We start from the raw sequence: 27,254 nt of genomic DNA, 5'->3' as shown, positions 1-27,254 counted from the left end.
TTCCCTGAATCCACTCCTAAATCAAGGGGGAGAGAAGTTGGCCTAACGGCTCGGGCGGTGGACCTCGGACCTGGGGAACTGGGTTCGAGTCTCGGTAATGACGCTAAACCTCCTGTGATTCTGGGCAAATCACTTAATCTCCCCGTGCCTAACAAAAATGAATGTGTGTCCTCATGTAACGTAACTGGTGCTATGTAAAGCACTCTGATACCCGATTGGATTCGGGTCAAGTTTGCGCTATATAAAAAAAAAAACTGTAAATTAGCAGGGTGCTAGCAATACATACGCTCTGCATGGTTAAATAAGCATAAACACCTACTTGATAGGGTATGGTGTAGGTATCTGGAATAGATCATGAGAGAGGTTAACCAGCAATAGATCCCGAAGGGTCCCACATAAATATGATCATGGGAATCCTGATACTCGTGCCAAATAGAATACCACCTATGACCTGCGTCACATATGCAGGCTCACATCAAAAGTGTAACACATGAACACATCTATTAAACACTTGTGATCAACCCTTGAGGTGATATACAGTGATCACATCCATATATAACACATAACACACTGGGCATTATGGACAAAAAGAACATATAGTTCAAGTTCGAAAATTTGTATAGCGCACTACTCACCCAGAGGGTCTCAAGGCGCTTGGGGGAGGGATATTACTTATCGAATATCCAAGTTTTTAGTTGCTTTCTGAAGGAGAGGTGGTTCTGTGTAAGGCGGAGGTGGGTCAAATGCATACAAAAATAGGTCATAAATAATGCCCCATAGGGCCAACTGTGGCAAGATGAACTACTCGTCAAAGTCTACAAGAGAAAATGAACATCCAAGCATGGTGAGGGAAATGACTCGTGGTCGCTCGTAATTGTTCTCAATACCGGCTATGTCGTACTTACTATACCAAGGGTACATCCTGGCCTGCTAGTCTATAAATGGCCACCAGGATCAGTATGTTACCTTTCCAGCCCTCACAAACAAGATATATACGAGAATCAAGGCCTGTCACGGCTGATACGCGTGACGGGCGTCACTGCGTGCACACAGTTAAGAGACTAGACTGCTGCACACCATGATGGGGTCGGTACACGGGACTACTTCCTGGTACAAGCATCTCCTTCAGGAAAAGCCTACGGGGATGGGTAACCGCAACGACCAGCCATAAATACAATACAGACTTATCAATATTGTAATGTCCATGAGGCCAATAAGGAGCAATATTAATAGATTGGCAATCTGTAACAGGAAGGGGTAATTACACATAAAAAGACCTTTCTTTTACTCTGTTAGAAAAGATTAATCACCTCATAGTTCTAATTGGATTCCAGGCAGTCAACAATTCCACAAATATCCATAGGTGCTGAGTTATCTGAGATGTGCAGTGTATACTTGTATCACTATAAAATTCAGAGACACATGTCATTACAAGGTATTTCCAAAAAGGAACGCAGTAGCTGAAAAAATATCTGAAAACATATATGGGAGTTCTCTTAGCCAGATAAAGAAGATTGTTTTAGTGTGCGACCTGGCCCCATGTAATGTTGTTGTTCAAGCCTGTCAGGATTCCTGCCACAGCTCGCCTCTCTTGACTATTTAAATATACCAGCATGACTCGTATCATTCCTCCCAACACTTATGAATGAATCAAACGTCTTGTACAGTGACTTTTGAACATATTACATTCTGTTGGTAATAGCTCTAGAAAGGAACAGTGGTTCTAGTTGGCCTTAAAAGGTCAGGGAGAATTGACCCTGTAAGGAGCAATGAGGTCAGTAGAGGTGTAGGAACTTAATTCTCAAAAGAGAAAGCAGTAGGTAATATAAGGAGGGACATAATGGTCAATGTATGAAAAGTATCTATTACACATTGATGGAATTCAGGTGCTCATACAATAAGCGACAAGCGTGACGTGAAAAGTGAGGGTGAACTTAAAATAAAAACATCGCATTGACAACAGTAGTGGAACCTCCTTTAAAGATTTTTTACACAGTTTAAGGAGTTCATGTTGTAAGGGGTCGACGACTTTTCAAACTCAATTATTCGAGTTTATCTTCAGGACAAAGTGTGAGCAACTAGAATTAGGCGGGCTGCAACGGTAATAATTGTCCGTGTCTGTAGGCGTCTGCAGAGCGATTTGCTTCCAAACGGGGCCGGGATAGCCTGAGTGTTAATGCGCTTTAGGGGGGGAGGGCGGGGATTAGCTTGGTAACGTGGGGCGGAAACAAGGAGTCACTTTGCCGCTGAGTGGGAGTCGAAGGGAGCGTGTCCTGCTCAGGTGAAGATTTGTGCTGAGAGTGAGGGTTATAGCTAGCTGCAGCTGGTGTTCTCCAGTTTGTTTGAAAAGGCTTAACATCTTTCACAAATGTTTTACCATGCATATGCAAGGACAAGTTTCAGGTGCCACAGGAACATTCAGAAAATCCATCAGAATAAGCATCAAGCAACCGTCATAGATGACCTCAACATGAACCTTCCGTAAGACCGCCCTCATCAAATTAATCCCCTGCACCTGATCCTTACTATAAGCAATTAGAACGCAACCTTTGTGAACATTCTAAAACACCTTATAGAAGATAGCTTCATCAAATTAATCATTTGCACCTGCTCCTTGCTATAAGCAATTAGAACGTAACCTTTGTGAGCATTCTAAAACACCTTCTAGAAGACAGCCTCATCAAATTAATCATTAGTACCTGTTCGTTGCTGTAAGCAATTAGAATGTGACCATTGTGGACATTCTAAAGCACCTTCTAGAAGGCAGCCTCATTACGTTAATTATCTGCACCTGTTCCTTGTTACAAACAATTAGAATGTGACCGTTATGAACATTCTAAAGCAGTCTTATTTAGAGACCGTCCGTGCTCCTCCCCTTCGCTTAGCCTCTTTGCCTGCCACTTACCTGTTTACCGGCTTCCAGGACTCTGTCTTGCCAACTTATCCCCTCGCTTCGACTTCACCGCTCAGAACGTCCCACATTAATCTCACACCTGGATGGAAAAAAGAACAAGAAGAAAAGGAGAAACGCATTAACAGACTTGATTTTACTACGCGCTGAGCTCAGGCGCAACATCATGCTGCAAAAAAAGGTAACCAGTGTTTTGTTCAATTTGTACATATTGTTGGCAGGGCTCTGCCAGAGAGGACTTGGGTGAAGCTAACCCTGTCCAAATTTTCTTGTGGGTTTGATGCTGAAATCATACTCTACAGTTTTGAGAACTTTGATGAAGGGGCCTCTAAGGACAATCTAAATGAAAACAAAACAAGAACAAAACTAAAGGTCTATTGAGATTTGAAAAGCTTTCGTGAGGTGGTACCTTAAGAGATAGAGTTAATACTACACCAAAGCCTTATTAAATGTTTGTTTATAGGTATCATATCTGCTGGTACCATCCATCAGACTGCTGTGAATGCCTGCTGCAGTGTTGCTGTTGAGTAGACGAGCCACAGCATCTTTGACTCTACAGGCTCTCCCCATCCCAACCCTCTTCCCCCTGGAATTGGCCACCGGAGCAGTGTCTCCTCCACTAAATCGAGGGCAAGTCTCTGGAGGATTCAGGAATTAGCATTGATGCCCCATTGGAATCATCAGGGATCCAGCTTAAAGACCCATCTTTGGTCTTTCTCAAAGAGTCTCCTTTCACTGTTTGCCACATCATATACACATTCAAGGATGACCCACTTATGGTCTAATGCTGTGTGTTTCGCTTTTATGAAATGTGTTGACATTTTGATAGTGGCTTTGCCGCAACTCCGATTACTCGAGTATTCACCAATAAAGATTACAAGGGCAAGTGATCATGTAAATCACTCTGGGAGTGTTACAGTTGGGAAAAAAAATAATTCCCATCTTGTGTTATTCTGAAAAGTCAAAATTCTTATCGCTTTTGTGAGATAACACACACTACAACTGCTGCATGGGTGATGACCTGACAGTAGGGGAAGTGTGCTCTCCATTTGTTGTACATTGACTGGTTGTTTGTATGGACCTGTGTGGACAAGGACATCTCTCAAGCTCACGCCTTGTCTATGCGAGAAAATGGATTTGGGTAATTTGGGGGAACCACTGTTGAGGATCATCCAGTGTCTATTGATGATCTTACTCGCTTGATCAGATAGCATATTGAACGTGGTGACACAAATCAGTCTGTCTTCTTTTTCTTTAGCTGGTGTGCCTTTTAATAGGGCTTTGCGGTTGTTGTTCTGGGCCATCTTCATTGCTCTATCCATTGTCCTCTTGGGATAATTCCTAGCTTTTAATTTCTTAGCTAGATTGGATGCCTGTGTCTTAAAATCACGTACATCAGAGCAGTTGCGTCTGAGTATCATGAATTCGCCTAAGGGAAATTTTCCCTAAGATGACGCGGATGGAAACTGTCGAATAATAGTAGACAATTCTTGGCCGTAGTTTTTCATGTGTGGTGGTATTCAGACCACCCTGATCTGCAATTAAATTCAGATTGAGGAACACCAGTTCTTCCTTGCTCATTCTATGTATGAATTTAAGGAGTTCATTTCGTGTATTTAACCACTTATTGAAAGAAATCGCAGACCCTTTATCCCCTATCCAAATGACCAGGACATCATCAATGTATCTTTTCCAAAGGACGATCCTTTTTAGAAAAGGTTTATGGGAACTTAAGATTCTGTGGGTCTCTAGACGATGAACATACAGACCAGCTATTCTTGGCACAAAGGTACTGCCCATAGAGTAGTTTGGTCCGTGTGTGGTGTAGTATAGTATGCATCATGTGTGGTAGTGGAGTGTGGTGTAGTATGTGCTGTGTGTGGTAGTGTAGTGGAGTTTGGTCCATGTATTCTGAAGTGTAGACTGCTTTCATGTGTAGTAGAGGGTGTAGTGTTGTATATGTCATGTGTGGCCGTGTGGTGAAGTGTATTATTCATCATGTAGTAGTGTGGTGTAGTATGTGTGGTAGTGGGGTGTAGTGCAATATGTGTCATGTGTGGTAGTGGGTTCATGTGATGCACTGTTGTGGTTTAGTGTAGTTTGGTCCATGTGTAGGGTAGTGTAGTTTAGTACATATATTGTGTAATGTAGTATGCTTCATATGTGGTAGTGGATGTAGTGTAGTATGTTTTGTGCAGTAGTGGTTTGTAGACAGTCGTGTAGTATTGTATTATTTTTGATGTGTGGTTTTGGGGTGTAGTGTAGTATATCATGTGCGGTGCAGTGTAGTATGTGTCATTGATAGTGTTGTGTAATATGCCCCATGAGTGGTGTAGTGCAGTATGCCTCATGTGATAGTGTGGTGTACTGTAGTATTCAGCGATACCAAAGGGGATGATGTAAGGAGCGTTTGAGCAAATCAAACACTCACCCCTAGTCAACTGGGTTGGGTTTAATCCATCACCATTCTTTAGCTCACTCCGCCACCCCAGTTCAGACATGCCATATGCAAATCAGTCTGACCCTATGCCTCATGGGAACAGTGTAGCCCGAACTGCCAAGCCATGTCTTCCCTGCACCAGAAACAAGCATCCTGGGACCGGTTTCCGATTCATAATCCTCATCAGCCAGGCTATCTTGAATCCAGTGGTAAAGTGAGCAAGGGACCCACGTCTGGGCATACCGTGCCAACTTAGGGCGAACAAAACGATACCAAAGGGGATGATGGACAGAGCGTTTGAGCAAATCAAACACTCACCCCCAGTCAACTGATCTGGGTTTAATTGTAAAAAGGTGGGAAGCAACCAATAAACAAAGATCCTTAAGTATTGCCCGGCGGTGTCGCCTCTTTAACCCACAAAATATTAATCAATGAAGAGGCAGGCGCTGGAGACTGGAAGGCAGGAAACAAGGGTTTATTCTCTCCGGAGGAGAACACATCAGTTCGGACAGCAAGTATCGCCACGAGGTGCTCTACCCACATCTCTGAGGCCTGGCCTCTTATACACAGGTTTATGATCTTTATTGCATGTAACACATTCTTGCAATGCTTTGAAGTATGAAAGGACATCCTCGGAATCTCCCCTTCAGGCCCGTTCCCACACACATTTACAGTTGAAGTCCCCACCCCGGTCACAACAGGTGATGATTATCGCGCAGCTGGACATTCCGCCGATTCACGGAATGTGTGGGGTTGATCGGATCTCATAGGGTGGGGGCTTTGATCAACTCGAGGGTCCTTTGATGGGGGAAGCTTCCTACTGTACGGGAGGCAATAAACAGTATCCGCAGGGCCAGGTGGCGGCCTGGGAACGAGGAAGACAAATGGGCACACAGGAAAAGGTGGGTTGTATCAGAGGACCCGGGACCAGGAAAGGAATGAAGGGAGGTGTCGCGCTGGGAACAGGATGGGATTCCGAGGCAGAGCTGCGCTGAAGAGGGGTTTATGACCCAAGGCATGTGAGAGCGGGGGTTGTCAGCGTGCGGGGGATGCTTGCGAGGTTAGGAGAGAGAGAGAGAGAGACGCGCTGGCTATCAGCGAGGGGCAGGGAGGCCATGGTGCGCAAAATGACTGCCGCTTTACGTGCACGAATGGGCTCAAAAAAGAGCAAGATGGCGCCGATAATGTTGACGTTTGCAACATATCTAGCCAACTTGCCTACTCAATATCAATCTTCATCAAATTCCTAACCTCGGCATCATATAATGCTCCCATGCGTTCGTTTCCAAAGTCCACAGTCTTAAGGCAAATACAATTTGTACATAATGAACACAGAGGTGGCAGACATTGAATTCCTAAGCATAGACCGCATATTACAACTACAGGAATCAGGATAATGGTGAACAGTCTCCAGCCCCAGTTCTTAACGGTGTTCCAGAACCAACCACCAAGCGACCATTCTTCCTGTTCCTGGTGGACTTCTGAAGAGAGTCTGTGAAGATGTTCGATGGCTTTGTACACTGAGGGTGAGTTGTCCGGTATGTATGTACAGCAGCTGGACCCAATAATGCGGCATGCTCCACCACGGTCCGCAAGAACCACATCTAGGACAAGGCGGTTCTGGAGGGCCACCAAGCGGACCGCTTGAAGCTCGGCGGTGTTGTTAGCAAGGATACCAGCTGTGATGTTCATTGTTGTCTCAACTGCCTGGGTCAGATGTCGGATGGCACGGCTGTTTGCCATCGGGCCCCAGAGTGGAACGAGTCCCTTCATAGCATCGAGGAACTGCGCTCCTGTTGAGTCGGCTTGTTCAATGTCCTTGGCTCGTTTTTGTCTATGATGATTCGCTGGAGCCACATAAGTCGGAGGAAGGATGAAGGAGATGAAACAAGTGCCCCCCCAGCCTTTGGGGAGCCAGGTGTAAGCCTTTGTGCCGCAGATGAAATACATATTCGGAGAGGATACGAAGGAAGGCGGATCGGTGGAGTCCAAAGTTCTGGTGAAACGGCAGGCGCTGCGGCCTACCAGCTGTGTCCCAAGCCCTTCTATGCACATGTGGCCTGTGACATTGATGACTGACAGGGCCACAGTCAGAGTGGCAGCCGTTCGTTTCCACAGGTAGGAGAAGGTGGGTCTGGTTGGGTTGTTGAACACCTGCATTTCAATTCGTTCTTTAGCAGGGATGTCCATGTGGATTGAGTCGTTGGAGGTCAGCGGGCAGAAGTGTGTCTTCGTTTTGTTTCGCCAGACCCCATGATAGAAGTGCGTCATGGTTTTGCTGGAGGTGGCATTGTCTTTATAACTTTCTTGCAGGAGGATCAGCCAAGCAAGGCAGGAGCCATGAACTGAGAAGGGTGAAGGGATGAAAGGAATTGAATGTCCAGTGGCGTGGGGTAGCAACCCACAGATCCAACAGTTGGTGGCGTTGGTGGCAAGATTGTGCTGGTGCAGCAACTGTACAAAGGAGTTATTCCAAAACTCCTTTCGCCTCTCTCTGAGTTGAGGAGAGAGCGAAATCAGATAATGTTCCTTCATGGTGGTAGGCTGAGCAGTGGTCAGGAATGTTTAGTGAGCAGGTGCATTTTCTTCCACAATCCAGAGCGTGGTCATGAGGAGAAAGCAGAAAAGGATTGTGATGAAGAGTGCAATTGTCTTTGTGCTGTGGAGTCTGTCTGTTCTTGGGTTTCTGTAGTGGGTATTTCCTGTTGCTTCCATCATCTTCTTATCTGGCGCTTCCATCATCTTCAAGGTGCTCGGTAGCAGGCAGAACCACAGACTTCATTTAGCTTCTCTCCGGGTGACCCTTGGTGGTGTTTAGGTCACCGTTCTGAGATTTAACTTAGTCCGTGGTCTACTTAGCCGAAGCTCCCTCCTTTCGACGCAGGAAATACCCTTCTCTGGATGGCACAGTGGGGTCAGAGAATTTTGAAAGTTCAAGTGCTTCGGTATCAGGATAGCAGGTTAGTGACGGTCGGTCCTTGTTCAGGAGCTCTTCTTGGTTGTCGATGTTTTCTGTCGTGGCCAGGGTCGAGGAGACCTTCTTACAGTGGTGTGCGTGCAGCCAGTGCCGTTTCCCCTCCACACGAAGAGCCGTCCGGGTGGTGATTAACACTTGCCAGGGGCCCGTCCACCGGGGTTCCAGACTCTTCGACCGCTGAAAATTCCGGATCAGCACGAAGTCCCCAGGTTGGATGGCGTGACCCGGACCCCTGGAAGCATCGGGGATGGCCTGCTGCACCTGCTGATGAATGACAGACAGAGTTTCAGTCAATTTATACAGGTAATCAGACATTAGGACGTCCGGGACGTCATGAATGGAAGTTGGTTTCGGTGCAGACCAGACGCTCATGGGTCGACCGAAAACAACTTCATAAGGTGTCAAGTGATGTTTGGTGGGGGTGGAACGCATCGATAGCAATGCCAGTGGGAGGGCGTCTGGCCATTTCAGACCCGTGGTAGCCACTATCTTGGCCAGTTTGAGCTTTAGTGTGGCATTGTGTCGCTCAACAAGTCCAGCAGACTGGGGGTGGAAGACTGCGTGGAACTTCTGCTTGATGCCCAGCCCCTTTAAGATGAGCTGGATGACTTCGGCTATGAAGTGAGGGCCATTGTCGCTCCACAAAATTCGACAAAGGCCGTAACGGGGGAAAAATTATTTTAACAGTACTTTCGCAGTGGCCATAGCAGTGTTGTCACGGGTTGGGTATGCTTCCACCCATTTGCTAAATGCGCATACCACAACAAGTACATATTTCAGGCCTTGGCATCTGTCTAGCTGGATGTAGTCCATCTGCAGGACTTCAAACGGGTGATTTGGGACCCCAAACCCTCCCCGGGGTACTACAGTTCCTTTCCCGGGGTTGTGTTGCAGGCATATCAAGCATTGTTGGACCAGACGTTTGGCGGAGTCTGTGATTTTATCATTGTGCCAAACTCTGGAGACAAGTTCAATCATGGGGGCTGATCCTATGTGGGCAGGGGAATGTGCCATAGTCAGTATGGGAATCAAGTATGAGTCAGGTAGCAACCATTTGTTTGTGTCTTTTGTCCGCCAGCAGCCTTCATCGTCCTTTAATCCCACCCGTGTCCATTCAGTCAATTCGTGTTGTGTACTAGCCATTTGAATGTCTCTAATAGTGTCCCTAGCGTCAGTCCATTTTTCTGCCTGTGACCTGGTCACGTACATACGTGTTGTCGTCCTATTTTCAGCTGTCGTTCGAGCAGTGATGTCGGCTAGCGCATTTCCTTGTCCAATAATGTCTGTCACCTTTCTGTGTGCCTGGCATTTGATGACCGCAAGCTTTTTGGGGAGAAGGACAGCTTCGATCAGGGCAGAGACTAGGTCTCCGTGCAAAATGGGGGTGCCGTGTGAGGTCAAGAATCCCCTTTCCCTCCAAAGGAGCCCAAAATGGTGAACCACCCCGAAGGCGTACTGGCTGTCGGTGTAAATGTTCGCTGTGGTTCCTGCTGCTAGAATGCAGGCTCGTGTCAGGGCAATCAGTTCCGCTGCCTGGGCAGATCGTTGCGTGATGCGGGCTGTCTCGACCACAGTTCGAGCCGTGGTGACTGCATAGGCAGCTGAAGTGGTGCCATCGGGGAGTTTGATGCAAGAACCGTCCACCCACAGCTCTCCGTCAGGGTCAGGAAAAGCTGTCTCTGAGGTCAACCCTACTTCTAGTCTGTTCGTCCGTAAGAGTCACACAGTCATGTACAGGGGGCACATCGGGATCGTTCTCTGGTAAGGGTAACAGAGTTGCTGGGTTCAGTGTGGTGCATCTTTTCAGGGTGATATGGGGTGCAAGCAAAGTCAGCTCGTATCCAGTCAGTCGTGCACTCGTCAGGTGTTGCGTCTTGGTTTGGTTCAGGAGGGTGTCAACTGCATGGGGTACTAGTACCGTGAGGGAATTCGAGAGTACGATCCCCTCACTCTGTCGGATAGAGATAGCAGCGGCAGCTACAGCTCGAAGGCAGGCAGGCAAGGCTCTGGCTACAGGGTCAAGAGTGGCAGAGAAGTAAGCGCACGGTCGTTGCTTTGGGCCAATGGACTGGGTCAGGACAGATAAAGCGCACCCCTCCCTTTCGTGAGTGTAAAGGGAGAAGGGCTTTGTGTAATCGGGGGTACCTAGGACAGGGGCCGAACAAAGGGCATCTCGTAGTTCCGTGAAGGAGGTTTGGCATTCAGGGGTCCAAGGGAGTGGGAAGGGGACGTCTTTAGCTAGCAGAGAAAGCAGCGGTTTCACAATGAGGCTAAAGTTTGGTAACCACTGTCGGCAGAAGGAGGTGAGGCCTAGTAGGGAACGAACCTGTTTCTGAGTCTTAGGGACAGGAGTTTCGAGAATGGTTTGAATACGGTCGGGAGTGAGTTTCCTTCCGTCTTTGGACAAAAGGTGGCCTAAGTAAGTGACCTGGGGTTGGCAGAATTGCAACTTCTTCTTGGAGACCTTGTGGCCATTTTCCGCAAGGAAGTGCAGGAGTTGAATGGTGGCTGTACCTGCTAATGGAGTGGTGTCGGCTGCCAAAAGGATGTCATCGACATATTGCACTAACACCACTCTTGAGGGCCTGGCTGTAGATGCTAGGGCTTTCTGTGTAGCCCTGGGGTGCTCGGCAGAACCTATATGAGCGGGCTTTTAGGGTGAAGCCGAAGAGATATCGGCTGTCTGGGTGGATGGGGATGGAAAAGAATGCGTTTTTGAGGTCAATGACAGAATGGCAGTAGAAGGAATCAAAGTCAGGATGGTGGTGATGTCTGAGACCACGGGGTACTGGGGTACCACCACTTTGTTGATCTCTCGAAGGTCAATGATAAAGCGGTATGCTTTCTCATCTCCCTCTCCCTGTTTCTTGATGATGGGCAAGATAGGGCTGTTGCAAACGTTGCTAACCACTTCCTCTACCACTCCTGCGTCTATCAGTGACTGAATAATCTTTACCAATGCCTTCTCGCCCTCGGGCGATATCCGATATTGTGGAAGTTTTGGGAGTGTTGCGTCTGGTCGGACAGTAATGTGCACTGGGTCAATCATCATGCGCCCTACGTCCGAATCCGTCTTGGCCCACAGATACGGGGGCAGAGTGTCAAGCAGGGATGTGTCAGCGTCGGTGATGGAAAACATGCGTCGGGGAGGGCAATGTCTAAGCAGAACGGGGTTGTCGTAAAGGAAAACTCGAACTCCGTCTTGAGAACATCTAATTGTCGCTCGGAAGTGTTTCAATAAGTCAAGTCCCATAATGGCGTCAGGGCTATTGGAGGAAAGCAAAAACGTGGTGTCAGTGGTGTTGTTTTCTAAGTCGAAGAGGATCGGGGCGGACAAAGGGTTAGTGGAGGGCGTTCCATCGAAACCTGTCGATGTTATAAGTGAGCCAGACAAGGGTGCCCTTGGAATCAGTCGTTTAGATAACGCACTACGTGTTGCGCCAGTGTCTACCAGAAATGGAGACTTTGTACCCAAGACCTTAGCAGTGATGTAAGGGCCTTGCTGGTCAACATAGAGCTCGACTGGATCCCTCCCTTGCCCTTGGCAGTCCTATGCAAAGTCGTGGGCGTCATCGTAGTCAGATTGCTGGCATTGGTTCTGTCTGGGTCGATCAAATGTATTTGGTCTGCCTGATCTGTCGTTAGTCGTGTCATTTGGGAGCCCTCGCTGCTGTCCCTTATTTCTCGGTCCACTTGCTATGTCCTTGGGGTCTTTGTTTCTGATTATTTCCAAAAGAACCGGGCACTGGGATTTCCAATGGCCAGTTCCTTTACAGAAAGCACACTGGTCCTCTCTAATGTCTGTACGTCCAATGTGGGGAGTCAAAGTGCGGTCCTTGGGAGGTGCAGTCTTAGGGACGTTCGTCTGATAGTTTCCCCGGTATTGGTCTCGTCCTATAGTCACCCCTTGCAGTTGTGCAATCATCACCCTCTCTTTCAAGTCCTTCTTCTTTTTCTCTGTTGCTCTATCGTTTTCATTTTTCTGATGTTCATAATATTGGGCCATCCGGAGGATAGCCGTAGGTTTGGAGGCTGCCCAACTACTCTCGCTGGCCTGCAGTTTCTGGGAGACCTCTGGTGACAGACCCTTAACATAATTCTGGACAAACAGATGGTGTCCGGTTGCAGTGGTCATGTCCTGGCCGCTGTAATCGGAGAACACCGTTTCAAACCGGGAGAAGTAGTCCGATACATCCTCCTGGGGTTTCTGGCGACAGGCCGTTACTATCGACCAGTCCACTTTCTTTTCTGGAATCAGGGTTTTTAATTTCTGTACGATTTTATCTGGGAGGTCTAAAATGGATTTCAAAGGCTTTTGTCCAGGTTCTCGTTGTTTATCTATGCCATCGAGTTGTGACCAGGTATGTCCAAACAGCTCAAGGTGGTCGACTTTCCGGATTTGCTTCCACACATCAGCTGGTAGACATAACCCGAAAAACAAGTCGATGTCAGCCAGGGTCATAATCGTTGAACCTAGGGCTGTACCTAATTCAGTATAGAAGGCAGTGGGGTTTTTACGTAGGTCAGGCAGAGATTTCCGGAATGTCAGAATCTCTTGCCGGTCCCATGGCTGGTAGACCCAGTTGTACACTACCCTTCCTTTTGCATCTTTGTGGTTTGCATCATCGTTAGTCCCTTCACCTCGTGGAGGAACCCAGTAAGGGGCAGCCTCTCGTATCGGCATCATGGCGTTGGATTGCTCAGTTTGTGGTTCGGTCGCTACAGATGTCGTGGGTTTAGTTCCCGATTCTTGTTCAGTGAGGTGGCGGAAAACCTCAAGCGTACGCATAAGGAGGTCCGCCACATCACACTCGCCCTCATCCCCGATATCGACCTTCCGGTACAGAGTCGTTAGGCTCTCGGGACCTTTGTCTCGATATCGGTCCTCGTATGCGTTCAAGACATGGTAACACAGTCGTACGGTAAAATGTCGTCTGTGACTCCCTGTATACGAGTTAAACATATCCGTGATGTACTCTTCATCTTCCTTCCTTTCTACCAGTGTCCTTGCTATCTTGTCAATCCCTGCTCGCTCATCTTTGCTTAGTCTGCTTGTTCTTGCAGAACCAGCCCTTCGGGTCTCAGGGTCGCCTAACGTCGTTTGCGCAGTATCTAATACAAGGAGTTCGGCCGGCACAGAGGCCATGGGGGCCGAAGCTGTGGCGCTACTCTCGTTTGTACCTGGGGGTGGTGGGTGCTGTGCTAAGGGTTGGGAAGGGGCATATGGAGGGGGCATGTAGATGATCGGAGGACCTAACAGCAGATCATCGTTGGCTCGTTGTTTCGAGGGTAATTCAGGGTAGAGCGTGGAGGACGTTCTAACCGGACACTGGCTTGATGTTTCCATTTCTAGTTTCTGTTTGGCTTCCTCTCTTTCCTTTATCTCTTCTTCTAGTTTCTGAGCAGCTAGGTGGGCTGCTTTTCGCAGCTCTTTTCCCGACCTACTCTCAGTTCTCTTTTTACGTTGTTCAGTTTCTTTGAGCCACATGCCGAAACTATCAAGCATAGTGGGCGTTGTCTTGTTTTTACCAAGGGCTGTTTCTAGCGCGTTTATTTTATCATCATCGAAGGATCCTATCAGTGGCCACTGACTTTCTCGATCCTTTTTCGTATATTTATGCCACAGCTTGCTATAGGCTATAGCGATCAATCCATGCTTCATGAACATGTCCTTATTAGGGGTGCCTTCCAGTGGAGCCGGATGGTTCATCTCTAATAAGCGGTCCGGGCTAAACAGGCTACCAATCAGTGGGGAGAAGACCGGCATGACGGGTCACAATGGGGACAAAAGTCAGCACTACCTATCTTATCACTGCGTGCAAAGACTAGACAGAATATTTCTATTCTACGTTGTTTGCAGGCAGTGAATACCTCATGAACCAATATCGAACAGTCAATGTTCGGTCAATCAAACAATCAGTGGGGAGAATAAGTAGGCCCGCAAAGGTCTGCGTTACCTACCCTTTCACTATCTGCAAAGAGGGAACCTGTTCTTTCCTGTTTGCAGACAGAGAATCTCCAGAAAATAATCCGCGAACAGTAGTTCGGGTTCAAACAATCAATCAGTGGGGGAGAAAGATAGGCACGACGGCTGCGTTACCTATCCTTCACTGCTTGCAAAGAGAGAGCCTGTTGTTTCTCCGTTTGCAGACAGCGAATCTCCAAACAAATCAACAAAGAGTAATACTAGTATTTTCCAAACAATCAAACAATCGTTTCGCAATTTGTCGTGTTTACACGACCTTACCCGGACCGCATGGACAGTTTCTTGTCTTCCGAATCCAGCGCCCGATCGTCCTCTTTTCTTCGTATTCCTCGCGGCACTCCTGATGGTTCCCAGTCAGGACCGTAGATCACTCGAGAGAGGTCTGTTCGGAACCAGTGAAGTTCGGATGATCGGCTGTCAGACGAGGGTCTATCGGACAGGTGCACTCCCGATCGTTGCAGTCGTTCACTCTGTCGTCAGGACCTCTCCCACTGGATCCACGAGTCGCTGATGGGCCCCACGTTTGGGGCGCCAATTGTAAAAAGGTGGGAAGCAACCAATAAACAAAGATCCTTAAGTATTGCCCGGCGGTGTCGCCTCTTTAACCCACAAAATATTAATCAATGAAGAGGCAGGCGCTGGAGACTGGAAGGCAGGAAACAAGGGTTTATTCTCTCCGGAGGAGAACACATCAGTTCGGACAGCAAGTATCGCCACGAGGTGCTCTACCCACATCTCTGAGGCCTGGCCTCTTATACACAGGTTTATGATCTTTATTGCATGTAACACATTCTTGCAATGCTTTGAAGTATGAAAGGACATCCTCGGAATCTCCCCTTCAGGCCCGTTCCCACACACATTTACAGTTGAAGTCCCCACCCCGGTCACAACAGGTGATGATTATCGCGCAGCTGGACATTCCGCCGATTCACGGAATGTGTGGGGTTGATCGGATCTCATAGGGTGGGGGCTTTGATCAACTCGAGGGTCCTTTGATGGGGGAAGCTTCCTACTGTACGGGAGGCAATAAACAGTATCCGCAGGGCCAGGTGGCGGCCTGGGAACGAGGAAGACAAATGGGCACACAGGAAAAGGGGGGTTGTATCAGAGGACCCGGGACCAGGAAAGGAATGAAGGTGTCGCGCTGGGAACAGGATGGGATTCCGAGGCAGAGCTGCGCTGAAGAGGGGTTTATGACCCAAGGCATGTGAGAGCGGGGGTTGTCAGCGTGCGGGGGATGCTTGCGAGGTTAGGAGAGAGAGAGAGAGAGACGCGCTGGCTATCAACGAGGGGCAGGGAGGCCATGGTGCGCAAAATGACTGCCGCTTTACGTGCACGAATGGGCTCAAAAAAGAGCAAGATGGCGCTGATAATGTTGACGTTTGCAGCCTAACTTTTAACATAATCCATCACCATTCTTTAGCTCACTCCACCACCCCAGTTCAGACATGGCCATATGCAAATCAGTCTGACCCTGTGCCTCATGGGAACAGTCCAGCCCGAATTGCCAAGCCATGTCTTCCCTGGACCAGAAACAAGCATCCTGGGACCGATTTTCGGATTCATAATCCTCATCAGCCAGGCTATCTTGAATCCAGTGGTAGAGTGAGCAAGGGACCCACGTCTGGGCATACTCTGCCAACTTAGGGCGAATAAAGCGATACCAAAGGGGATGATGGACGGAGCGTTTGAGCAAATCAAACACTCACCCCCAGTCAACTGATCTGGGTTTAATCCATCACCATTCTTTAGCTCACTCCACCACCCCAGTTCAGACATGGCCATATGCAAATCAGTCTGACCCTGTTTCTCATGTAGTATTCATCATGCGTTGAAGTGTGATTTAGTGTAGTTTGAGTCATGTGTGGTGTAATGTAATATGTGTCCTGTGTGGAAGTGAGGTGTAGAGTAGCAGTCATCATGAGTGGTAGTGTAGTATGCATCATGTGTGGTAGTGTGATGTAATGGAGTATGCTTCATGTGTGGTACAGAATAGTATACTTCTCATGTGGTAGTGTAGTATGTCGTGTGGTAGTGTAGTGTCATTTTGTTTATGTTTGGTGTAGTGTAGAATGTGCCATGTGTGGTGTAGTATGTGTCAGGTGCTAGTGTGGTGTAGTGTAGTATTCGTCATGTGCAGTAGTTTGGTGTACTGTAGTATGCTTCATGCATAGTAGTGTGGTGTATTGTAGTATTCTTCAGAAATGGTAGTGTGATATAGTGTAATATGCCTCATGTGTGATAGTGTGGTGTAGTGTAATATGGTGCAGTGTAGTAGAATGTCCTGTCTATGTAGCACAGTGTGCTGTTTGGTGTAGTGTGTGTTCTAGATGAATGCATGCATGAGTGTAGTGAGCAGACTAGTGCTGTGCGCTCTCTAGTATAGCGTGCTCCTTCCAGATGTGGTGTAAATGAATCATATGTAAAACAGAAAGCAGTAATTACAACCTTTATTTCTTTAATAAATTCACTAATTCTGAATCTCTTCTCTGCAGTGATGGTGACTCTGGATCCCGACACAGCTCATCCTCGGCTCCGCCTGTCTGAGGGGCGGAGACATGTAAGAGACAAAGGCAAAGCACAGCGCCTCTCAGACACCCCCAAGAGATTCACTGAATATCCCTTTGTGCTGGGGAGTGAGGGGTTCACCTCCGGCAGACATTACTGGGAAGTCCAGCTGCTGCCGGCGCGAGTAGGATGGACCGTGGGGGTTGTAGCAGAGACTGTGGACAGGAAGGAATACTTAAAACAGTCACCTGAGGAGGGGGTCTGGGCTGTGGAGGTGGTTGATGGTCACTACAAGGCTATGACCTCTCCGATAACTCAACTGTTCCCCCGTGAGAAGCCCCTGAAGCTGGGGATGTATCTAGAGTACGAGGGGGGGCGGCTGTCCCTGTACAATGCTGACTCCATGGAGCTTCTTTACACCTTCCCGCAGGTGTCCTTCACAGAGAGGCTCTTCCCATACTTCGGCCTCTGGTATGGAGCGGAGCTGAGGCTGGTGTGAGAGCTACAGAAGTTTTTAGCCCCTCATCCCTCACTCACAATGCGACCAGGAGCACAAGCAGAGAAGCCTTTAAATAATAAAACTCTCTGTTTGGAGATAAGTCTCATGGGAGGGCTAGGGTGGCCACCCGTCCATAGATTTCACAGACCTTCAGTTATTACGTTTTTCATTATAATTTCTTTTCAGGACGCCTTTTGTCCTTAAATCTGGGGATTGCAGGAAGCTGTGCGGCCCCCCTGTGAGAAGCCTCAAGAGTTTGAGCACTCTCTGTTGGGGGCAGATCACACTTCTTTGAACTGAAGAGGCTTACAATGGACCATGCTGCGGTTACAACACGTGGTGCGTCTGCATCTGCCTAGGGCACAGCATACTGCTTTTGTCCAGGGGCCAGTGGCACTGAAACAGGAGCCATGCTATGGGGTTCCTGGTGCACTGACCTTTCAGGTATCTTACAGGGCTAAAGGCAAGGACTTCTGAGTTCTTTGCCTGACTGCAATTTTCAGGCCATCGTATAAAATTGCAAATTAGCTCTGGTTATTAAGTATGTCTTGGAGAGATATCCGAGCTTTGACTAATCTCAGTTTTGACTCCTCATAAAGTAGCCCCGTCGGGATAATGGGCCTCTTGCAAAACACAAAGCGTAACATGCAGATTAAAGAATTATTTTTATGTAGATAGTTCAGTGGGATCCATTGGATAATAATAAATAGTTAATAGTAATTACAACCCCAACCACTCTGTTATGTTTTAAACCTTGAGTTTGTATTTCTCCAGACCAAGCACTCTTAACATAATAAGAGCAACTGGAATCATGCACTTCAGCTGCCGTGTTGTTTTCCACATAATTATTGATTTTCTGCTTTTGCCATATAAGCCGTCATCTGTTGCATAATCTGCAGATTTTAGCAAAAGAAAATTTGTTTCGAACTGAAATGGATCAAAAGTTTAAAAAAAAATTGTGAGATGTGTTAGTGTGCAGTGGAAGGCCCTTCACAAAGGTTAACTGGACATCTTTCAAATGCTTATTTCTGTATTTAGTTAGACTGGTACTAATGAGGTGAAATCTTGCCAGACAGTATTATCATGTATTAAAATGAAAAAATAATGAAGCAGTTCTGTCATAAAATGTGCTGCATTATGCGGCATAATTTGCCTTTTCTTGCTGCATCATTTTGTTAAAACTGCAGCAATTATGGGGAGGTTGGTAGTTCTCCTCATCTTACAGCACTGTCCAGAATTTAGCATCTATTGAAACTAATATGTGTGCGATTTTCCTGAGTGGCACCTTTTCACCTAGCTCAATACCACTGCCCATTCAAAGGTGTTTGTCTCACCAGCTGACAGAGGTCTAACACATCCCTTGCGAGGTGTCTAACTCGAGACCAGGACTGGGTCCCACACTCTCTCTATTCAGGTAATGGGGGTAGAATAAATCCTAGAGGGATTCTTAGGTACATCTAGATATGTTTCGTAGGAGAATGCATTTTATATTCATGGTTGTATTCATGATTATTGCAAGATAGTAGAACTGTACTATCCTTTTATATTCACTGTACTGCTACTCATATATCTCCTCTACTGTCTAACGGTTGTTTCATCACATATATTTTACACTAGAAGAACAACTGCACAATAAATACTTATTGTAAACACGCCCAACTGTTTCTTGTGTGTAAACTCTCTGAGAGAAACTAAGTGAGCACGAGTCACTGAGCGAAAGGTAGTACATTGTTTCCTAAATTCTGGGGGATCAGGGTTGTTATGTTCTGAGGTTGTCAGAAATTATTCTCACCCCGATAAGAGGAGATTCTATTGGCACTGTGAGCTAGCTAATGCAAACAGGCTAAGATACTTGGTGGGGGGCGCTCAGAGTTCGTCTGCGACTGCCACCAATCCTACAGTTTATGTTATCCAGAAGCCCAGGTCCTGTATGGGTAATATAGGAACTACACTACATGGCACCACCAAGTTGGTTGGGTACTTATTTAACAGTAGAATTTGAGTTGTTCAGTCGTGCTTATTCTCAGAGACCCTACTCACAAAACGCCAGGGAAGCCTGAAGTGGGTGGGCTAAAACTCCGCCACAGCTGACTAGGAGAAATATCCTATGTTCGAGGCATATGGGCTGCAGATGGCACATTATGAATAGATCGCCATCTGGTGTTGGGCTCGGATGATTGCACTTTGTTTTTCTCTTGGAGAGTCTTTTGTATCTTGGTGACTCCTCCTCTGGTTGGTAGTGCGCATGGGCATCGGCTCCATCATTAGATTGTTTTTTTCCGCCATCGGGTTCGGATGAGATTGAGACGCTCCAGATCGACTTCGAAAAGAAGTGAATTATCGGCGCGTATTCCCTTTCCAATTCGACGGTATTGTTATCGAACGCGATTTCATTTCCATTCCGGCGCGTTCGACTCCAACATCGAAGAAAAACTTTGATCTACGTCGACGAACAGGAGGCCTTTCTCGACGTAGTCAAGCCCGGAGTCCATGGAAAGGACTCCATTCAAGAAATGTCCAACGTGTGGTGCTAAGTTCCCACACAAGGACCTACACGAGGTGTGCAACCTCTGTCTATCGCCTGAACACGAATCCAGGGACTGCGAAGCCTGCGCAGCATTCTCCTCCAAGTCGACGATTAGAAATCGTCGAGCTCGAAGACACGAGGTTTCCAGAATGCAGTCGGAGGCGATCCCGGAGCTGTTCGAAGACCAACACCTCGATGAAGAAGAGGATCATGACGACCAGTCGGGGTCGGAAGGGGACGAGTCGGACGTCGAAGAACTCGACGCGCAACAAACCGTGAGTGACGACGTCCCCTTACCAAAAAAACGACCCCGTGCGGTAACGACCCCGCCTTCGAGCCCGGTCAAACCGCAGAAAAAAGTTTCCGACGCCCCGCCTTCGGGCCCGGCAACGAAACCGAAACTGAAACCGAAACTCTCGGTCTCCCACCATGTCGGATCCGAGAAGAGGTCGACAGCGGCTCCGGCACCGAAGCTCCATGCAAGGGAAAGCTCGGCATCGAAACATTCCCTGTCGAAACAAAAACATGATTCGACGTCGAAGACTCACTCGACACCGGAAAAATCGGAATCGAGCAAACATTCGGTGCCGAAAACACCGAACATTGACGATCGAAAGCAAAGGCACCTTTCGGACCCGGAAGCTTCGGTACCGACACAGGAGCAGCAGACAGATCCCAAACAAAAGATTTTGTTTATAGATCCACAAACTGGCAAAGTTGTGACAAAGAAGAGGAAGAATGAACAGATAGAAGACAAACATCTTCATTCAAAAAAGAGAACAATGGGGACCAATACAACTCCTCCTACTTCTCCTCGACCTAAAGGCACACCCTCTTCTCCTATTCCTCACACTATGCCAAACATTCCTGCACCTTCTACACCAAGACCATTTACACCTCAGTCGGATGTAGACAGTGATACAGGGGAGGGAGAACCTCAAGGGGAAGATGACTCTATCCCAGATGAGGATGACCCATGGGAAAATTATAATGCAGGGTCAGATGATGACAACGACCCAGAGTTATATCCCTCAAAGCCTTCACCACCTGATGATAACACAGGGTTTGTACAGCTCATTAATAGGGCAGCAAAATATCATAAGGTAGACCTACATACAGAACCTCAAATAGAGGACTTCCTATTAGAGACACTACCTACTGCACAAAAAACATCAGGTACTCTGCCTATGCTGAAAGGTCTTCTCAGTCACACAGGAGAAATATTCAAAGACCCAGTGAGGGCTAGGGTGTTAAACCCAAGAATTGATAAGAAATATAAGGCGGCTCCAAAGGATCCAATATTTATCAAGGGGCAGGTACCTCTGGACTCGCTTGTAGTTTCAAATGCTCGCAAAAGAGCAAACTCATTATCTACAGGAGAAGCCCCTCCACCTGATAAAGAGTCAAAATTAATAGATGCATCAGGCAAAAGAGTAGCATCACAAGCGGCAAATAGCTGGCGTATAGCCAATACACAGGCGCTACTTGCACGTTATGACAGGGCACATTATGATGAATTAGAAACACTCATCACTCATCTCCCCAAAGAACATCAGAAGAGGGCAGATCAGCTAATACAGGAAGGAAAGATAATAACTAACACTTCCATCAAGTGCGCCCTAGACGCAGCAGACACTGCAGCAAGATCCATCAACACCAGTGTCATGTTAAGGAGACATGCATGGCTCAGAGTCTCAGGGTTGAAACAAGAAGTGCAAACATCATTATTGAACCAACCCTTTGATCAAAAAACACTCTTTGGCTCAAGCACAGATGAGACCTTAGAAAAAATGAAGAAAGATACAGAAACGGCTAAGTCAATGGGAGCATTGCAACAGCCAACACAAAGATGTTCCTTTCGTAGATCCACCTATAGAGGAGGCTCAAAAAATACAGGAACAAATCAGCAATCCACCTCTTTCACACCTACGTCACCCAAAGGTAATTCAAGAGGTAGTTACAGAGGTAACAACAACAAGGGTAGAGGCCGCGGAAATATTAACAACCGCAACTCACCAACCCCAAAACAGTGACTTAATACAACTTCCCCCAGACCACATAACACCGGTCGGGGGACGTCTAGCACAGTTCCTACCTGTCTGGGAAAACATCACATCAGACAAGTGGGTAAGACAAATTATCCAACATGGTTATTGCCTAGAACTCACAGCTACCCCACCAAACATCCCCCCGTAACAGCGTCCAATGAGTCAAGATCATCTAACATTGTTAAAGGAAGAGGTACTATCACTGCTACAAAAGCATGCCATAGAGAAGGTTCCAAAAGAGCAACAAGGAACGAGAGTATACTCTCTATACTTCCTAATCCCCAAGAAAGATGGGTCTCTAAGACCAATCTTAGACCTCAGACCTCTCAATATATACATAAACTCGGAACATTTCCACATGGTCAAGCTCCAACAGGTACTTCCTTTACTGAAGAAAGGGGACTTTCTTTCTACACTGGATCTAAAAGACGCTTACTTTCATATCCCAATTCACAAAGCCCACAGAAAATACCTAAGGTTTGTAGTGGAAGGACAACATTATCAATTCAAAGTCCTTCCGTTCGGGGTCACAACGGCACCAAGAGTGTTCACAAAATGCCTAGCTGTGGTGGCAGCACACCTGAGAAGACAACAAATACATGTCTTCCCCTATTTGGACGATTGGTTAATAAAGGCCAAATCACAAGAGGAATGTCTTCACAACACACAAAAGACGATTCAATTGCTGCACCAACTAGGGTTTACGGTGAACTACAAAAAATCACACCTGCAACCAAACAAAATTCAGCAATACCTGGGGGCTACTATAGACACAGAAAGAGCCATAGCATACCCCAATCCAATCAGGATACAGACAATGGTCAGGTTAATAGAAAGATTTCAACCACAACACTCACTGCCAGCACAAGTGTTTATGCAGCTGTTAGGCATGATGTCCTCTTGCATACTGCTAATACCACATGCCAGACTACAAATGCGTCCACTACAGGAGTGTTTAGCGACACAGTGGAATCAGGCTCAAGGTCAGATTACAGATCTGGTGTTGGTAAACGACCGTACGCATCGCTCTCTGAAGTGGTGGAGCACAACAAACATTTCCAAGGGACGGTCGTTCCTAGAACCGATTCCACAACTGATACTAACAGCGGACGCATCGCTCTCCGGATGGGGAGCGCACATGGAAAAATACACAGTGCAGGGGAAATGGAGTGTGCAGCAAAAGAAACTGCACATCAACTACTTGGAACTATTAGCAGTATTTCTAGCACTAAAGGCTTTCCAAATGCAGATAAAAAACAAGGCAGTCCTGATCAGAACAGACAACATGACTGCAATGTATTATATTCAAAAACAGGGGGGGACACACTCTCTCCAACTATCCAAACTAGCACAGGACATTTGGAGATGGGCCATTCCTCAAAAGATCTATCTGTTAGCAGAACACCTACCAGGAGTTCAAAATCAGATAGCAGACATCCTAAGCAGAGAGTCAGAACAAGTACACGAATGGGAGCTGCACGACCAAATACTACAGCCATTCTTCCAAAGATGGGGGCAACCAGAGATAGATCTCTTTGCCAATCATCAGAACGCGAAATGCCAAAACTTCGCAAGCAGGTACCCACACCACCTGTCTCAGGGCAATGCACTATGGATAAATTGGTCCAACAAATTTGCTTACGCTTTTCCCCCTCTCCCACTAATTCCATTAGTGGTTCGGAAACTGCAGCAGCACTCAATGACAATGATACTAGTGGCACCCACGTGGGCAAGACAGCCGTGGTTCACCACACTACTACAACTCTCACAAGTGCCACATCAAAAGCTAAGATTATTACCCATGCACCTTACACAGAACCATGGAGAAATAATGCACCCAGATCCCAAACAATTGAACCTAGCGATCTGGCTCCTGAGGTCATAGAGTTTGGATATTTAGATTTACCACCAGAATGTATGGAAATTATTAGACAAGCAAGACGTCCTACCACCAGAGCATGCTATGCAGCAAAATGGAAAAGGTTTGCTATACACTGTAACAGTAAGCACATCAACCCTCTGGACGCATCCACTAAACAAATCATTTGCTATTTACTACACTTGCAGCAATGTAACTTAGCATATACCTCGATCAGAGTTCATCTTGCAGCTATAGCCGCGTACCTACAAAACAGGCAACATCTTTCCCTGTTTAAAGTACCAGCAAGTAAAGCTTTCATGGAGGGACTCAAAAGAGTCATTCCACCAAGACGACCACCTTCCCCAGTCTGGAATCTCAATATAGTACTTACCAGACTAATGGGACCACCATTCGAACCTATGCATAGGTGTGAAATACAATTCCTCACATGGAAGGTGGCTTTCCTCATAGCTATCACATCACTTAGAAGAGTAAGTGAGTTACAAGCTTTTACGATTCAAGAACCATTCATGCAGTTACACCAAAACAAAGTGGTTCTTAGAACAAACCCAAAGTTCTTACCAAAAGTAATTTCCGCATTCCACATCAATCAGTCAGTGGAATTACCGGTCTTCTTTCCAAAACCACAAACAGTAGCAGAAAGGGCCCTACATACATTGGATGTAAGAAGGGCAATATTGTATTATATAGAAAGAACACAAACTTTCAGAAAAACAAAACAGCTATTTGTTGCGTTTTCTCCTACACATAAGGGCAATCCCATCTCGAAAGCAGGCATTGCCAGATGGATTGTAAAATGTATTCAAATATGCTACTTAAAAGCAAAGAGAACATTAACTGTTCCTCCTAGAGCTCACTCTACACGTAAACTAGGAGCATCTATGGCATTCTTGGGAAACATTCCACTAGATGACATATGCAAAGCAGCTACCTGGGTTACACCGCACACCTTCACAAAGCACTATTGTGTAGATGTGCACACAACACAACAAGCTAGAGTGGGACAAGCTGTATTAAAGACTTTATTTCAGACTGTTGCAACAGACACGGGTGACCACCGCTAGGGAGAGAACTGCTGTATAGTCTATTCATAATGTACCATCTGCAGCCCATATGCCTCGAACGGAATATGCTACTTACCAGTATGCATCTGTTCTTGGCATAGAGGGCTGCAGAGTGGTACATGCCCTCCCAGCCTCCCCGGAAACCTGTGTCTGTTCCAACACTATCTTATTTAGATACACTTACATGGGCATTCCTATCTGTATTCTATCATACAACTCCATCTAACCCTACTATGGCAAAACAATCTAAGGATGGAGCCGATGCCCATGCGCACTACCAACCAGAGGAGGAGTCACCAAGATACAAAAGACTCTCCAAGAGAAAAACAAAGTGCAATCATCCGAGCCCAACACCAGATGGCGATCTATTCATAATGTACCACTCTGCAGCCCTCTATGCCAAGAACAGATGCATACTGGTAAGTAGCATATTCCTTATGGGCTGCTGGTTAATCAAGCTTGACAGGGCACTGTGTTTCTAAAGATTGTGCAATAAAACCATACCTTAATTCCCTTAAACAAACTTCTCTGTTACATAATGACTGAGTGCGAACATAACCCGCAGGTGGCTCGACACATCTCAACAAGAGATGACAAGGTAGACGGAATAATAATTGCACCTAAATACATACATGCAATCACCCTAAGATTATTGGAATATGACTTACAAGCTATGGGTGGCTTAGTAGCTTTTGTGATTGAGGCACACAAACCAAACAAAACAGAATTATTCTACTCGTGGGTTACATACCCAGCAGCGGATGCACGAACACAGACATTTCACTACTATACAGATGGAGATGCACCAGCGGAATATTGTCCGTTCTAAGACATAGAGGTTCCGCTCACTTACCAGGAACACATGTACTGGTTTAATGGCACCCTACCCCACTTAAGAGGAGGAGTAAGACTTGGTCCGTTAGGAAGACCAGGAGCAACATGGCCGATATTAGCAGGCTACACACCTTATCCTGACATTGAAACAATGCCACAGCCAGACTTACTCACTCAACACAAAGATTTAATTAAAATCTACAGAAACTAGACACAATTCGCCATGAGGACTTTCACAGTCCAACCAGCATTTGCAACAAATTGAACTCAATCTCAGAGTACAGCAACTAAAAGCACTCCACAAAACATTACACGCAGTAATGGGCAAAATGCCAACGAAACGCAAACAAATACCATTCTAGGTAGCTAAGAAAATAACTCAGCTTGAGGCAGTATTTCAAAATACTACCCTGTTTGAAAAACACAGCATGTTAACAATCTGCTTGCCCATGGGGATAACACCACAATCAGAGGATTGTACCACTTGGGGTACAGTCTTTGCTGCCATATATACCTTCGTTAGCAGTGATACCCGGTGTATTAACACAAATACAGAATGAGTATGGAGCAGAGCTTCCTCTGAACTTGGGGATGAAGATACTAAATAACTATGACCAGGTGTCAGCCAAAATATTAATTAGTATTAAAGGGGAAGCAGCGGCTATCCGCCAACGCCTAAGGGAATTCAGTCTGTTAGACCAACCACACGAACTGCTCAAAATTATTGAAACTGCGTATGCAGAATTAGGCAACAACAGTTTGGGCGGGAAAGCTTTAAAACCACAACTGATGGGAAGTCCTTGGAAGGACACTTCTAAGCAGACACCTGCATCTTCGAAAAAGAAGTGGGATAATAAAAAACAACAACGTTTTACAGAAAAAAGATCTCAATTCCGAGGTAGATCTCCTCAACAGGAGCACTCTGAAAAGAGGTACAACCTTAGGAATAAGGATAACATTAGGAAACTTAACAGGTATCAGTATACTGATACACACTCCTCTCGTTCCTTTCAGGGTTCACCGAAAAACTCAGAGAGGGAAGGACGGTCAGAACACAAAAAAGAGCATACAAAGTCAAGCAGACAAGCAGCACACTCAAGATTATACTTCCAAAAAAGAAGAGAAGCCAAAATCAAAACCTCAGTTTAAAAAGAAGAAAGTTGCAGGCCTGAAGATCAAACATGCCCAGAATTCTGAGGATACGACTTCTGAATGGGGAATAGGCTCAGACAATGCTAGACAGTGTGGCAGAGGTAACAATAGCTTGCCGGAACCTGAAGGAATTTCTGGTGACAGCGGACTTGAATGATTACATCACGGTGGAAACACCAGACAAAAGGGTGAGCGTCCCACATAAGTTACATGAAATAACACTCCGGATGGAGGAGGAGAAGCCCAGAAACATAAAAAGTCTCTTTTGGAAGAAGTTATCCTCTGCTTATGACATCCTGTGAGCTGAACAGATTAGCCGCCAGCATTCGTTATGGAGTGCCCCAAGGGAGAAGATATAATTTTTCCATCTCTCTCCGACCTGGTTCCAGTTCACCTTAAATACACGTTTTTTTTTTTTAATTTGTT

General features: G+C 46.5%; 1 protein-coding gene across 1 annotated transcript in view; it reads left to right on the top strand.

The window, feature by feature from the left end:
- LOC147668286 (E3 ubiquitin-protein ligase TRIM39-like) overlaps nt 1–18,447 on the top strand; it is a 183,137-nt gene extending 164,690 nt beyond the window's left edge. Inside the window, exon 6 of the mRNA XM_086948640.1 lies at nt 16,810–18,447. Coding sequence (XP_086804766.1) covers nt 16,810–17,321 — 512 coding nt within the window. The 3' untranslated portion in view covers nt 17,322–18,447. The remainder of the gene's footprint in view (nt 1–16,809) is intronic.
- The last annotated feature ends 8,807 nt before the right edge of the window (nt 18,448–27,254 follow it).

Source organism: Lissotriton vulgaris, unplaced genomic scaffold, assembly GCF_964263255.1.
Source record: "Lissotriton vulgaris unplaced genomic scaffold, aLisVul1.2 SCAFFOLD_328, whole genome shotgun sequence".
In the NCBI taxonomy this organism is placed as follows: domain Eukaryota; kingdom Metazoa; phylum Chordata; class Amphibia; order Caudata; family Salamandridae; genus Lissotriton; species Lissotriton vulgaris.
Note: the sequence above shows the minus strand (reverse complement) of the source record. Positions and strands in the feature narration are given on the sequence as shown.